General features: G+C 39.8%; 1 protein-coding gene across 3 annotated transcripts in view; it reads left to right on the forward strand.

Annotated features, from left to right (window-relative positions):
* PAPSS1 (3'-phosphoadenosine 5'-phosphosulfate synthase 1) overlaps positions 1–14,045 on the forward strand; it is a 98,709-nt gene that overhangs the window by 35,358 nt on the left and 49,306 nt on the right. For all 3 annotated transcript variants that reach the window (XM_045998490.1, XM_045998491.1, XM_045998492.1), the window contains one exon: positions 12,503–12,616. In XM_045998490.1, the coding sequence (XP_045854446.1) occupies positions 12,503–12,616 (114 nt within the window). The remainder of the gene's footprint in view (positions 1–12,502; positions 12,617–14,045) is intronic.

The following is a 14,045-nucleotide window of genomic DNA, read 5'->3' on the forward strand; positions in this document are numbered from 1 at the left end:
TATGTTTCCAGTATTTTTCCTTTTTATTTGGATTGTAATTTGTTTGCATTTTTCTGTACATTGAGCCTATCTTTTTTTTTTTTTTTAAACTGGAGATTTATTAATGTAAGGAAGCTGTACAGAGTTTTATTTTCTGTTAGTTTGAGTTATCCAGTTTTCATATCCAATTAGTGATTTTTAAGTGTTTTATAGAACTTCAGGAAAGTACACAGATATTCTCATGTATAGTGTAGGGGGCTCAGGAATCTCTGAAGCTAGATAATTTCAGGTAGCACAGGCACTTCTATGGGATTATTAACATAATGTGCGGTGGGTGCTGCACTTATCTCCCTCCCTTGTCTTCCCTTTCATTCCTAACCACTTTTTTTAAAAAAAGAATTTTATTTATTTATTTAATTTGAGAGAGCGTTCAAGCATCAGGGAGCAGCAATTAGAGGGAGAGGGAGAAGTGGGCTCCCCATGGAGCAGGGAGCCTGATGTAGGACTTGATTCCAGAACCCTGGGATCATGACCTGAGCTGAAGGTAGACACTTAACTGACTATGCCACCCAGGCGCCCTGATTCCTAACCACCTCTTTGGGGCCTGGTGTAGAATAGCATCCTTTGGGTTTGACATTTCACTTACATAGAGGCTTTTTTTGGGGGGGGGTGGAAGTGAGCAGGCTATTCTGCTGTTTTTATTTTAAAAAATTGTATTTTGGGAAAATTTTGCAATTGTCTGTAAGTCTAAAAATAGTACAGAGAGTTCCTGTCTATCCCTCAACTGGGTTCCTCTTTCCTTAATATGACGGTAGAAGATTTCTCAAAATTAAGAAATGTATCCTGGTAAGATTCTATAAGCTAAAGCGCACATTTATGTGGCTTTCACGTTTTTCCACTAAGGTCCTATCCTGTACTGGGATTCAACCCAGGATCCCAGACTGTACTTAGTCAGAAATTGGGTTTTAACCATGATTCTGTGGAATGAAAATACAGACTTCATGTAGTGTCTGTTGTGCCTGGGACTTTGTAGTCCCCTACCCCCAATGCTTAAAACTTGAGGGCAGACTGTCCCTGTACGATTTTAGGCTCATACTACCTGATATTCCCTTAACTGGTTACCCTGTTTCCATTTCCTTATGCCTTTTATTCCATCCCGTATTGTTTAAAGAATCCTCTTTCTCAAGTTTGTCTAGTTGTTTTGTATTTTTTTTCTCTAAAGAATTCATTCATTTTTCTCATGGTTTATAGAATTAAGGTGATTTGTGTTCAAGGTTCTCCATAGTTTATTTTTATTTTATTTGTTTTTATTTTTTATTTTTATTTATTTATTTTTTAAAGATTCTATTCATTTATTTGACAGAGAGAGAGATCACAAGTAGGCAGAGAGGCAGGCAGAGAGAGAGGAGGAAGCAGGCTCCCTGCGGAGCAGAGAGCCCGATGTGGGGCTCCATCCCAGGACCCTGAGATCATGACCTGAGCCGAAGGCAGCGGCTTAATCCACTGAGCCACCCAGGCGCCCCTATTTTATTTATTTTTTAAAAGATTTTTATTTACTTATTTGACAGACAGAGATCACAAGTCAGAGAGGCAGGCAGAGTGAGAGGAGGAAGCAGACTTCCTGCTGAGCAGAGAACCTAATGCAGGGCTCGATCCCAGGACCCTGAGATCATGATCTGAGCTGAAGGCAGGGGCTTTAACCCACTGAGCCACCCAGGCGCCCCCAAGCTTCTCCATAGTTTAGCTCTAAGCTGCATATTTTCATATTATTGTCCTTAATTTATTTTGCCACTTTTAAATGAAGCCTTCTAATGTTTGCCCCTAATTAATGATTATACTAATTGCTCTTTTATGTGGCTGTTACTCTGTATTATGCCTGCTAGACAATTGGATAATTGGACAGTTTCCTTGAAGGTTTGAAAAAGAGGGGTAGAATAAAAAAACTAACATTTACTGAGGACTTACTATAAGGGCCATATATGTGGGGCTTTGTGTATTTTAACGTATTTGGGGTTTTTTTTTGTTGTTTTGTTCTGTTTTTTGTTTTTGTTTTTTAAAGATCTTATTTTTTTTTTGAGAGAGAGAGAGAGTGAGCGAGCACAAGCTAGGGGAACAGCAGCAGGAGAGGGAGAAGCAGACTCCCTGCTGAGCAGGGAGCCTGATGTGGGGCTTGATCTCAGGACTGTGGAATCATGACGTGAGCTGAAGGCAGATGCTTAACCGACTGAGCCACCCAGGTGCCCCAACATATTTGTTTTGATTGTTAGGATTTGAGGGCAAGTGGCATTCCTCCTAGTTTAGCTTCTAACCACTTCTTGCTCTAATTACTGTGACAGCTTCCAAATGGTCTTTGTGCTGAGTACTTTTTATATGTTTTCTAATTTTATTCACAGAGTAAACCTCTGAAATATTTCAGAAATATTGAGTAACTCTCTTATGGACATACTGGATTCTATACCTAGGATTCCAGGCGTATGATTTCCTAGGATTCATTTCCATATGCCTCTGGCTTTTACTTTCAGTGGTGTTCTCATTATACCTAAAGTGCAGTGTAATTAAATCCACAACCAGAAAGGTATTCTGGTTATATTAGTTTAAGATGGAGAAATTTTCTTGTGAAAAGTAGTTTTTGTCATAAATCTCAATGGTGACAGAAGAAACGCAAATGGTTCCTTAATGCAATTGCTTTTTTTTTTTTTTTTTTGGAGAGAGGGACTGAGAAGAGGGGCAGAGAGAGAGGAAGAGAGAGAATCTCAAGCAGGCTCCATGCCGAGAGTGTAGCCTGACAAGGGGCTTGATCTCATGACCCTGAGATCATGACCTGATCTGAAATTAAGAGTCAGGTGCCACCTAGGCACCCCTTTTTCTTTTCTTTTCTTTATTTCTCCTTTCTTTCTTTATTTCTCTCTCTCTCTCTCTCTCTCTTTTTTTTTTTTTTTTTTTTTCTTTTCTTTAGACAGAGGAGGGGCAGAACACATTTGCCTTCTTTTGGTACCATCCTCATTTGGGCAAAAGATATGACTTCATTTCCCTTTGAAAGTATGTATTTCTGTGTTTTACTTGGTTGATTCTGTTAGTTAATTTAATAGATAGTTAGTGCTTTATGTGCTAGGTACCATTATAAAACATGGGGATGTAGCAGTGAATTAAAGAGTAAAAATTCCTGCCTCGTGGACCTTAATTTTTGGTTCTTATCACCATTATCTATAGTTATAGACTAGAATGACCGTTTCAGTTCATTGAATTTTTTTTTTTAAAGCATGATACAGAATTAAAGAACATAGTTGAAGGGAGGCATACATACACACATACACAACTACTTCTGTCCTGGCGTTTGTTCTCCTGTGACTGTTTGTCTCACAGAGTTGCAACTCCGATGCACGTTAGGGCACGCAGGTAAGCCGGTGAATACCTGACAGTCTGCTCGGAGTTGGTGGTGCAAGGAGTCTTTGCTTGCCACACCCTGATGGCAGGGGAGCTTAGTGTCGCGCGTACCTTCTGAAGCAGCCTGTCCCTGCTGACCCTGGGGTGGCACAAACCGTGCAACTTCATTGTTAGCACAGAGGCATTTGTGAGGTTTTCCGCCAGTGGGCTATGGGAGCTCACGGAGCTGATCTTACAAAGCTAGACATGGAGGTGAGGGGGCTGACGATGTCGGGTGCAGTGGTGATAGTGAGGAGCGAGGGTGTGAAGATGAGAGGTCCTGCACTAACCAGTGTCACGTGTAAGACTATCATTGCACTAGAAGGCAGTGTCATGGGCAGAGATGGAAACCACTAAGAACTCCCACGGAAGCAAGGCCTTCAGTAGCTATTTCAGGAGCATTCCTACACTGAGTGTGTTAAAACTCTGAGAAGTGGGTTCAGTTATCCTCAATTTACAGATGGGAGGCGACTTAGAGCGGTGACGTTGAATGTCCCTGGACAGCGCCACGGGGGGTAGTGTTGGATTTGAACACCGCACGAAAGATGCTGCAGCCCACGCTCTTCTACACTGCCTTTCCTTATACCTGGATTCCTTCCCTTTAGTTGGTTTCTGAAACCTCAGTCCTTTCTGTGGCTCTCTTGTGCATTCCTTGACCATCTTTTCCGAAGTGTAGTTGGGATTGAGAACTCGAGAGTATTGGGTCTTAGAAGGAGTTGATATTATTAGAATACTCTTAGAGGACTTCAGAGCCACTCAGAGGCAGCGGTATCTGGAGAGGAAGGAATGTTGACCTTGTAAAGAAGGAAACTGCCTGTGCCTGTTTCCGGTTCGTGAGAAGTATTTGTTCTCTGTAGTGTAAAGTAGGATGTGATTGTCGGTTACCTGAGTTCCTTTTGCAAAGCTGGGGCCCATCATGCCAGATGGATTAATGTACTTTCCTGAAACCTAAATCTCAATGGTAAATGAGCACCTTGTGTTATTAAGCCATATAAAACAAAATCTTATTTTAAGTACATTTTATTTCCTCTTCGGGCTCCATTTGTTAGACTTTTAAGGTTTTTTTTTTTTTTTTTTGTCCCCTCTAACTAATTATCTGGTTCTCTGATACTAATTGGGTGTTCAGCAGTTGGATTCTGTGCTGACACCAAGTGTCCGTAGTTAGCTTGGATATTGCAGGCTAAGGGCTCAGTCCCACAGAGTGCTTCTTTAGATGCCAGCTATAAGTAGGGTGCCCAGATACCTGCATTTCAGCTTGCTGACTGCCCATTCATGGGGCACCCGGACCCCCCACAGCCTGGGTGAGTCATTTGACTCACAGAACTCACGAAAGCACTTTACTTGCCAATACCAGTTTATTGTAAAGGGTACAGCTCAGGAACCAGGCAAATGGACGAGGCCTATAGGACAAGGTCTGGGCCAGAGAGAGCCGTGGTGCCTCTCTGCACTTTGGGCACTGTTACCAACTCAAAAGCTCTCTGAACTTGTCCTCTAGGGGTTTCTACAGAGGTTCCATCACAGAGGCATGATTGAGTCTTTGGCCATTGGTGACTGAACTCAGTTCCAGCTTCTACCCAAGCCCAGAGTTCCGTGGATGGAGTTGAAAGTCCCAACCTTCTCATCTACATATGGGGTGGTCTTTCTTGAGGAGCCTCTTGGCCTGGAGTCATCACATTATCACACCAAACACCCTTAATCACTCAGGAGATTCCAAGGATTTTAAGAGCTCTGTGCCAGGAACTAGGGACAGAGACTAAATATATATTTCCCATTGTAATATATGGGAAACTTTTTATTGGAGCAGAGAGGGTAGCCTGATTTGGGGCTTTCTGGAGAACGAAGTTCAGTATCCATGACAGTCAAGGCATTTTTCTATCTGATGATTGTGTTGCTTTGGAGAGACTCTCCCGAAATGAATTCCACCAGGTATTGCTTCTTTAATCTTCTTTCTGTACAGTGGCTATTTTGGAATGGTGGGTATTTTGGTTAGCATAATGTTAAGTATCATCAGTCATCTCTACATTGTCTTAATTCTCTTTCGATCTGGCCTGTGTAATATAATTGGGGTAAAGAAATGTGTTTGTTTTTATTAATACTTAATTTCTCAGTGTTTGGTCAGAGCATCTTCAATTTCTTAACGTGCTTCAGTTGGCATATTTTCATATTTTTATTCAAGAAGATAGAAGACACTGAAAAATATAGAGGATTTTTGGATTTAAGTTTTTCCCCGAACCCTTGGATGGTCACTAGATGGCCTGCTGGTATCGCATTTTAACTTGGTGTGTTATGACATAAGGACGTAGGGTTCTTGCTGCTGGTTTTAATCTAAAGTGATATTTTAAATACTGTTTTTAAATCTACTAGGAACTCGAGATTTACTAGTGCTATAAATTATTTAAAGGTTTGTCTTTTTCTGAAATGGTGGTTTAGTGCTCTAAATGGATTTTATACTGCACATAAAAACCTAACTTCGCAGCTCAGTTTTAAAGTCTTGCCAGAATGCTGTTTGGTGTTCATGCTTGGGATGCATGTAGTTTAGATAATAGAAATTTAGTAGTTACATAAAATATGAATGAGTGCTAGCCTTCAAATCTGGTGAGCAGATTTGGCTCAGGAAAAAAGTGCCGAAAATACTTAAAGGCAAAACTTAGAATATGGAATCATCGTGTTTATTAACATGTTCGCAGTTATTTAGGAAGATTCGAAAGGGAAGACAAGGGCATTACTATTTTCAGGTAGTGAGTGTTTGTTTTGTTTGCCGGTTTCCAGATAAAAATAAACAACTCTTCTTTTGAGCAAAGATTATAGATACAGTATATGTTAGCTCTTAGATTGTGTTTGGTCAGTCAAGCAAAAAAAAAAAATTTTGAGTACCCATGTCACATTTTAGAATTAATATTTACACATTCATAATATTTAACTATTTATAGACCTACAAGATTAATGGTAGCATGTGAATTGTATACTGAGTCCTGACTCGGGGGGCCCCCCCTCTATTCCCTTCACCCATAAATGCGGGTGACTGTGGTGCTCTTAAGATTGGTGGTGAGGGGTTTAGGTATATAAGCACTTGCTCCAGGCCTGGTTTATGGTCTATTTTTATTTTAAAGGAAATTCTGTGAAGTAAAAGATTTTATATATAAAAGTTGAAGAAGAACGCATTGTTTTCTAATAGCTGACTGTGTCTCTGGAAATCGTAATGAACCCCAAATAAAATGGACCGCTCATGTGGCCGGGACTTCACATTATGTTGTCCAGATATCTTGTCTCACTTTGAGGTGGTTTTTGCTCCTTTTAGATGTTTAAGATTAGTTTTGGGAACTGAAAAGATTTGTCAGTAGAATGTGCTAGAAACTGGCTGTGTGTACATTTAGAAGGTTCTTTTTGTATTCCTGATAGCGAGTTCTCTTCTCTCTACACATAGAATCTATATAGAACTTGCTTCCTTTGAGCAAATGTTCCATGTGCCTCTTGATTCATGCTGTTATGTTTGTGCTAATTCAAAAAACATTCACTCAATGTATTTTTTTTTTTTTTAGAAGAGAAAAACAGTAGCAGCCTCTTGAACTTTAGTTTTGACTTTAGTTAGGCATTGGGAGATTTTGTATTTAAGTTGTAAGGCTAAAATTCATTTGAAAATATTGCTTGATGTGATTTTGAAAAGGGAATGATTGTAATGCTTAGAATGAAAAAAATTATCTTGACTCAAAATAAGAAAAAAATTCCTCCTTTGTTAAAAGGAAAGTGATTATAGCCTCTCTGTTCATGCATATAAAGCAGCACATTAACTAAAAATGTATTCATCCCAAATGGTTCATGGCTTATACGAGTGCACAAAACATTAGAAAAATAGTTTGGTTGAGCTCCTAGTGTAGATACTATTCTTTCATGTTCAGACTGGTTCTCTTGGAGACACAGGTTTGCTCACAAATTATCTGTATATTTGTTTTCTTAATTTAGGATATGGTCAGAAGAAAGAGATAATGTATAGAAACATTAGTTAGTTCTCCGTTCTTACTTCAAATGCCCCTTCAGAGGGAGTAGATTGACATACCCGGGTGTACTGACATACCCGGGTGTACCCTGCAGTGTGGTTCTGGAGAAGGGTGGTTCCCCGGTGGAGACAGCACAGCCTCGGGCCTGGGACATCACATGGGGGTCGCTGCTGCTGTTGCTCAGTATTTGTGTGCTGAATCTAGTGATTCTGGCTTAGGAAACCAGCTAAAATGCCCTGATGCATCCAGCAGAGATTAAAAGATTAGTCCCTTGGATGCTCTCCTCTGGCTCTCCAAAACTATTGACGATCATCAACGGTAACTGTAGTGGAAGAGGAGAATGGTCAGCCCCTACAACGTAAAAAAGATCTCCTGTCCTTACAATAATGTAGGCTCCAGGGGTGGCAAAGAAAACTTGATGTAGAATTTTTCTTGTCAGTGAAATCCTTCTCTTTCCCTGGACTCTCGCTGTTATTTATTGCCGGACTGTGGATTCTGGATTTTGAAGTTCTAAGCGGTCCATTGTGGTGGACATGGAGGTTTTCAGCGTATTTACAATGAGGCAGTTTGGAAAGTTGTTTGAAAATCGCTCACTTACCCTTCTTAGAAATGTTTAGAAATCTTTAGGCCTAATTGAAGTGTTCAGTATCTTTATTTTTTGTCTAGTACTTTATCAACATACAAAGATCACATACCAACAACCCTGGGAGTTGTGAATGTTTAATAAAATCATGAAGGTACACTAAGGACAATTTGTGTGACAAAATGTATCATAGCTTGTTTTCACGAGAGAAACAGTAATGGTTATTTTTAATTTTTTTTATTTTTGGAGAATAGTAGTGGGACCTTAGTTGGAATCCCAGCTCTAACATTTGTCAACTAACTACATGACCTTGAAAAAATACCCCCCCAAAAATTTCTCTGGCTTCAGTTGTCCTGAATAATAGTGCCTGTCCTAGAATTGCACTGAGGATTCTCTGAGTTAATGTATGTAGGATGCTTAGAACAGCTCCTGGAATGTGGCACGCTTGCTCGATTGAGTATTTATTGTGTGTTAAGTGCATTGGAAGACAGAACAGCAGGGATTCAAGCCAGTTATTAACCTTTTCTGAGCCTCAATTTCCAAATCTGTTCAAGGAAAATACGTCTATCTTCCTTGATAGGATTGTATGAGAATTAAATGCATCTGTTCCCAGGAAGCCTTTGGGACAATGTTGGTTTTGCAGGGAGTGTCCATCTAATGTCAGTCCCTGCAGTTCAGGTATTTTAATTTGCTGGATTTCACGGCAGACCTGTAATGTATGCGTATATATATATATATATCTATATATCTGTTTTAAACAGCTGGGAAGGAGACCAGTTCAGAGATGTGGTGATGACCTGCTAAGGTTGCACTGGTTGACCTCAGATCTCAGGTGTAAACATCAGGAATAACTAACCTATAGACCCTCTTGCTTTCTCTTGCCTCTTTTTGGTTTTGAAGATATGTCCCTAACGTTTTGTGATTAATGTGTTTAATTTTAAGTCTGTTTTATGGAACTTTATCACACTCTTCCTTGTGAAAGTCCTAATGAATGCCTCACTTTTTGTGTAAATTAATTTTAGCATTCATTCCAAGTGTGGAGGGTTTCAGTTCTTTATTTTGCAGCAGGAAAAGTGGGTATGTCTCAAGACGTCTTTGAGAGCTTTACGTATCCAAGAAGCTAATTGAACAGATAGAGGGCGTGCAGTTTTCCTAATGCATGTCATATTGTTCTTGTAGGAAAAGTGGATTCTGAATTTTTATTTTCTAGTCAATGAAATAATAGGTTTTGTATGGACTCCTGAAACCACCAATGCCCTGTAATGGGGAGGGAATATATAAAAATGACAATGATAACCATATGTGGGGTGGTTTGTTTTTCTCAATTCCAAATTCTCTTAACTGCTATAATTTAAAATAAATGTATTAATAGTCATTCCTGAAATTATTCCTTGTTATTGCACAGAATAGACTACCTTAAGCTATTTCTTTTGCCAGATTATAGGAAGTCGTTTTTTTTTTTCTTTCCAGTTTTATTGAGAAAAAATTGACATACAAAGAAAACAAGGGACTTTTCTATATGTGATTTCCTCTTCAGGTACACAGTGAAATCAAGTATTGTGTATAAATCGTGTATGTATACTTAACTGCTTCTTTGACTATTGGCAAAATTTAAGACATGCCTCTCTAGCTTGGCATCACTAGAAACAATATGCCTCGGGGTGCCTGGGTGGTTTAGTAGGTTCAGAGTGTGACTCTTGGTTTCAGTTCAGTTCATGATCTCAGGGTCCTGAGAGCAAGCCCTGCATCAGGCTCTGTATTCAGCGGGGAGTCAGCTTAAGGATTTCTCTCCCTCTCCCCCAACACCCCTTCCCATGCTCATGCTCTTGGGGGAAAAAGAAAGAAAGAAAGAAAGAAATAATCTGCCTCATTAATACAAAATTGTATAGTATTTTTATCTATAGGAAGCTGGTGGAAAGTGTCGTTCTTCCTTCACCATTGTCTTGAATGCCCTCATGTAGTATTTGCCCCATAAACCAATGAATAGCCTTCAGTTGCGGGTGCCTGCTGGAGGCTTTACTGCAGAAGGCCTGGCAAGGTATATGAAGTGCCCTGTGCTGTGCATGGCTTACGTTGTAGATACTCCCTTTTCCACTTTCTTCCTCCTGTGAACAGTGGGATGCTCGAGGGACAAAGGGGTCCCCCAGAAAGTTCCCATGTTTGCACACCACGAACAATTAGCTAAACTTGGTATTATAGCAAGCAGTGTTTCTTTCCTGTATTTAAATTGTATTCTTTTCTCTTTTCCTTCATGCTTACAGTCCTTATTCTTGGGTTTGTCCTAAGAAAGATCAGAAGCCTTGAATTTGCCAATGGGAGCAGACTGATTTTGACACATGATTTAGCTAATGCTGAACTATATCTATTTTGTTCCATTTTGGAGGAGAAATGTAGGAGCATCCGTCTTTCTAGATTTCAGAACCCATAGGGGCCGCTTGAGTAGTGGCACCAGGCCTTTCGTGAGACCATCCTACCTTTGATACACATATATGACTGCTTTTCTCCTCTGTTGAAGTTATTAACATAAATCCGTAAGTCCAAATACAAGTTGGAAGTTCCTTTCCACACTTAGTCAGGAAAATAGCAACCAGATTTGAAACTCTGGTTTGTCCATTGATACTTGTTTTGAATTGCTTTTGTTGTTGTTTTGCATTTTTTTAATGGGCTATTTTTAAGAGGAGTTTTAGGTTTACAGCAAAAGTGAGAAAGTAGAGTGAGTTCCCATATATCCCCTACCCCCCCGCCCCCGCCGCAAAGCACAACCTTTTGTATCAACACCCCTCACCAGAGTGTACATTTGTTATAGTTGAAAGACCTACTATGACACATTGTCACCCAAAGTTAATAGTTTACAGTAGGGTTCTACTTCTATGGGTTTTGACAGATGTATACTTACCCAGTGTAGTAGTATCATATCGTTTCACTGCCCAAAAAATCCCCTCTTGCCTTCAGTTCCCCTCAGCCTGCCCTCACCCATAACTCCTGGCAACACTGGTGTTTTTATCGTCTCCATAGTTTTTCTTTTTCCAGAACGCCACATAGTTGGAATCATACAGTAAGTAGCATTTTCAGATTGGCTTCTTTTACTTAGTAATGTGCATTTAAGTTTCTTCCATGTCTTTTCATGGCTTGGTAAGTTTATTCCTTTTTAGTGCATTCATTGTCTGGATGTACCAATTTATCCATTCATCTACTGAAGGACATCTTAGTTGTTTCTGAGTTTTGGCAGTTAAGAATAAGGCTGCTTTAAATATCTGGGCAGGTTTTTGTTTGGACATAGGTTTCAGCTTGTTTGGGTAACTGCCAAGGAGCAGTTTCTGGATTGTATGGTAAGTGTGTGTTTGGTTTGGTAAGAAGCTGCCAGACTATCTTGTAAAATGTCTACGCCATTTGCATTCCCATTAGCAGCAAATGAGAGTTCCTGTTGCTCCACATCCTCACCTGCAGCTGGCGGTGTCAGTGTTTTGGATTTTGGCCGTTTTCCTGATGACATGATGTGGAGTATCGTTTTATATGCTTGTTGGTCGTTTGTATATCTTCTTTGGTAAGGTTTCTGTTCAGGTCTTTGGCCCATTTTTTTTTTTTTAAATGTGTGTTTTAGATAACAGTCCTTTTTCAGATACGCCTTTTGCAAATATTTTCTCCTGGTCTGTGGCTTATCTACTCATTCTCTTGAGAATTATTTTGTTTCGAATAACAAAGTATTGCTTGGATGAGATACATGTATGAAAAGCCCTTAATCATTGCCAACTTTGTATGCTTATAAAAGTGACCTAATAGATTTGGCTTAAAAAAAGTTGAAGCAATTAAACACATTTTGGTAATTATTCCTTGGGGTCTGACAAGTGAGCAAGACTTGTAGAGATCCTCTAAGGAGCTGTGTTGTGATGATCACAGAAACATTCTTCTGTGTTCTTAGAGACAAGCACTGTCACAATGTTGTGTAAATGAGTACTCGGAGTTCACATGAAACTTCTAGACTCCATTCCAGATGGGATAAAAAAAAGCGCTATTTCTCAAACCACAACAGTGGGAGTAAAGCTGATGTACTCAGGAGTACCTTGTGGCATGACTGAGAAGGTGGCTTTGGTGGCTCTAGGGATAAAGATGCATACGGAAGCTGAAATAAAAGGGTTTTTGACATGTTAAAGATGAAAATGGTAGTATTTAGAGTGATTTTGTTTGTTCCCAAATTCTTCTTATTGTTACCTCTTAGTTGAGGTCACCTGTTTTTCGCAGTTGCTTGATTTTGACATCGGTGGCACATTCTCAGAATTTATTCTTTGTCACTAGGTAGTGGGATGTGATGCTTAAGGACTTCTTGTACGTGGCATATTATGTGTTGAGAGTAGACAAGCAGACCTCAGGAAAGTTGACTGGGGAGGCACAGGATTCAGAGCCCACCTTTATACTTTGTTTTGAAGTCTCCTTTTGGGGTATTAAATTTTCTTCATTAAGACATCCTTTGGAGAACTTTGAATTGTTGAATCAAACATTTAAATGTACTTTGTTTGTTGTATAGGATATTGTACCTGTGGATGCCTCTTACGAAGTAAAAGAATTATATGTGCCGGAAAATAAACTCCATCTGGCAAAAACAGATGCAGAGACATTACCAGCATTGAAAATTAATAAAGTAAGTGCTTTGTTGCTTTTCATACCACGTGATTTAGCCTTACATATAGTCATTATCAATAAATTTTGTTTAATAACTATGTTTGAGGGCATGGGTGGTGATGGTAGGGGGTATAATTGTAGTTTATGTCACAATTTCCAGGGGTGGGAAATGTATTTAATTTGTGAAGTCATATTCCCAAAATATCATGGCTTTGATTTGGTTTTGGTCATAATATGTACTTTATTTTTAAGTGGGGGAGAGGGGCAGAGGGAGAGGGAAAGCAAGAATCCTTAGGCAGGCTCCCTGTCCAGCACATAGCCTGATACTGGGCTCCATTTTATGACTCTGAGATCATGACCTGAGCCGAAATCAAGAGTAGGAAGCTTACCCGACTGAGCCACCCGGGTGCCCCAATATTTACCTATTTTGAAACAGCAAAGACCAAAGATTGTATAAAAGTTTTCGACTTAGGAGTGCCCGGTTGGCTCAGTGGGTTAAGCCTCTGCCTTCGGCTCAGGTCATGATCTCAGGGTCCTAGGATCAAGCCCCGTGTCAGGCTCTCTGCTCAGCAAGGAGCCTGCTTCCCCCTCTCTTTCTGCCTGCCTCCCTGGCTACTTGTGATCTCTGTCTCTCAAATAAATAAATAAATAAAATCTTTAATAATAAAAAGTTTTCAGCTTACCAGAAAGAATGGGTTCTTAATGCTTCAGAATACTCTAAGTACAATAATTAAAATGAATATTTTTTTCCCTCCAAACAAGTTTCATAATCCTCTGCCAAAACCCTGAATTTCTTTCTTATTTTGTTAAGAGTAATTCTGTGTATGTCAGCTCTAATATCATTGAGTGTCCCCCTCCCCAACTCCTTTCCCCCATCAAAAAAACTACTCAGCTAAACGGGGTATGATGACAATGGAAACTATAATTTATCATTTTGAAATATTAGAGCATTTTAAACTGTATCATTTAGATGTACTTTAAAAATGAGAGGTTAAGGACTGAGACCCTGGATCTTCTGATCTTGGATCTTGACTTTCCTAGCCTTTCTTTTAGTTTGTAAAAATCCAGAACACTCAGGGAAGCACCAAGTCTTAAAGTAGGGAGGAAAAGAAAACAAACAAACAAACAGAAAAAAACGCCCACCAACAAACTTCTGAGCTTAGAGAAAGCCTCTTTAAATAGTTATTCAAATACTCGATTAGGAGTAGATTACTTGATGCACTTTGTATGGCTGGGTCTGATCAGAAGCTAAGACATGCGGCGGGGGGTGGGGGTGGGGGTGGGGGTGGTGGTGGAGGAGATGGGGAGGGCTGGAGACTAGAGCCCCTCAGAAAGGTGACTGTTGCAAGGGAACAGAAGTTGTCACTGACATATTTTGCATCGAATAAACCCACACACACAGGGCTAGAGAGGAAATATGAGAATGAGAATGAATGAATATGAATCCG

Source organism: Meles meles, chromosome 2 (genome assembly GCF_922984935.1).
Source record: "Meles meles chromosome 2, mMelMel3.1 paternal haplotype, whole genome shotgun sequence".
Classification (NCBI taxonomy): Eukaryota; Metazoa; Chordata; class Mammalia; order Carnivora; family Mustelidae; genus Meles; species Meles meles.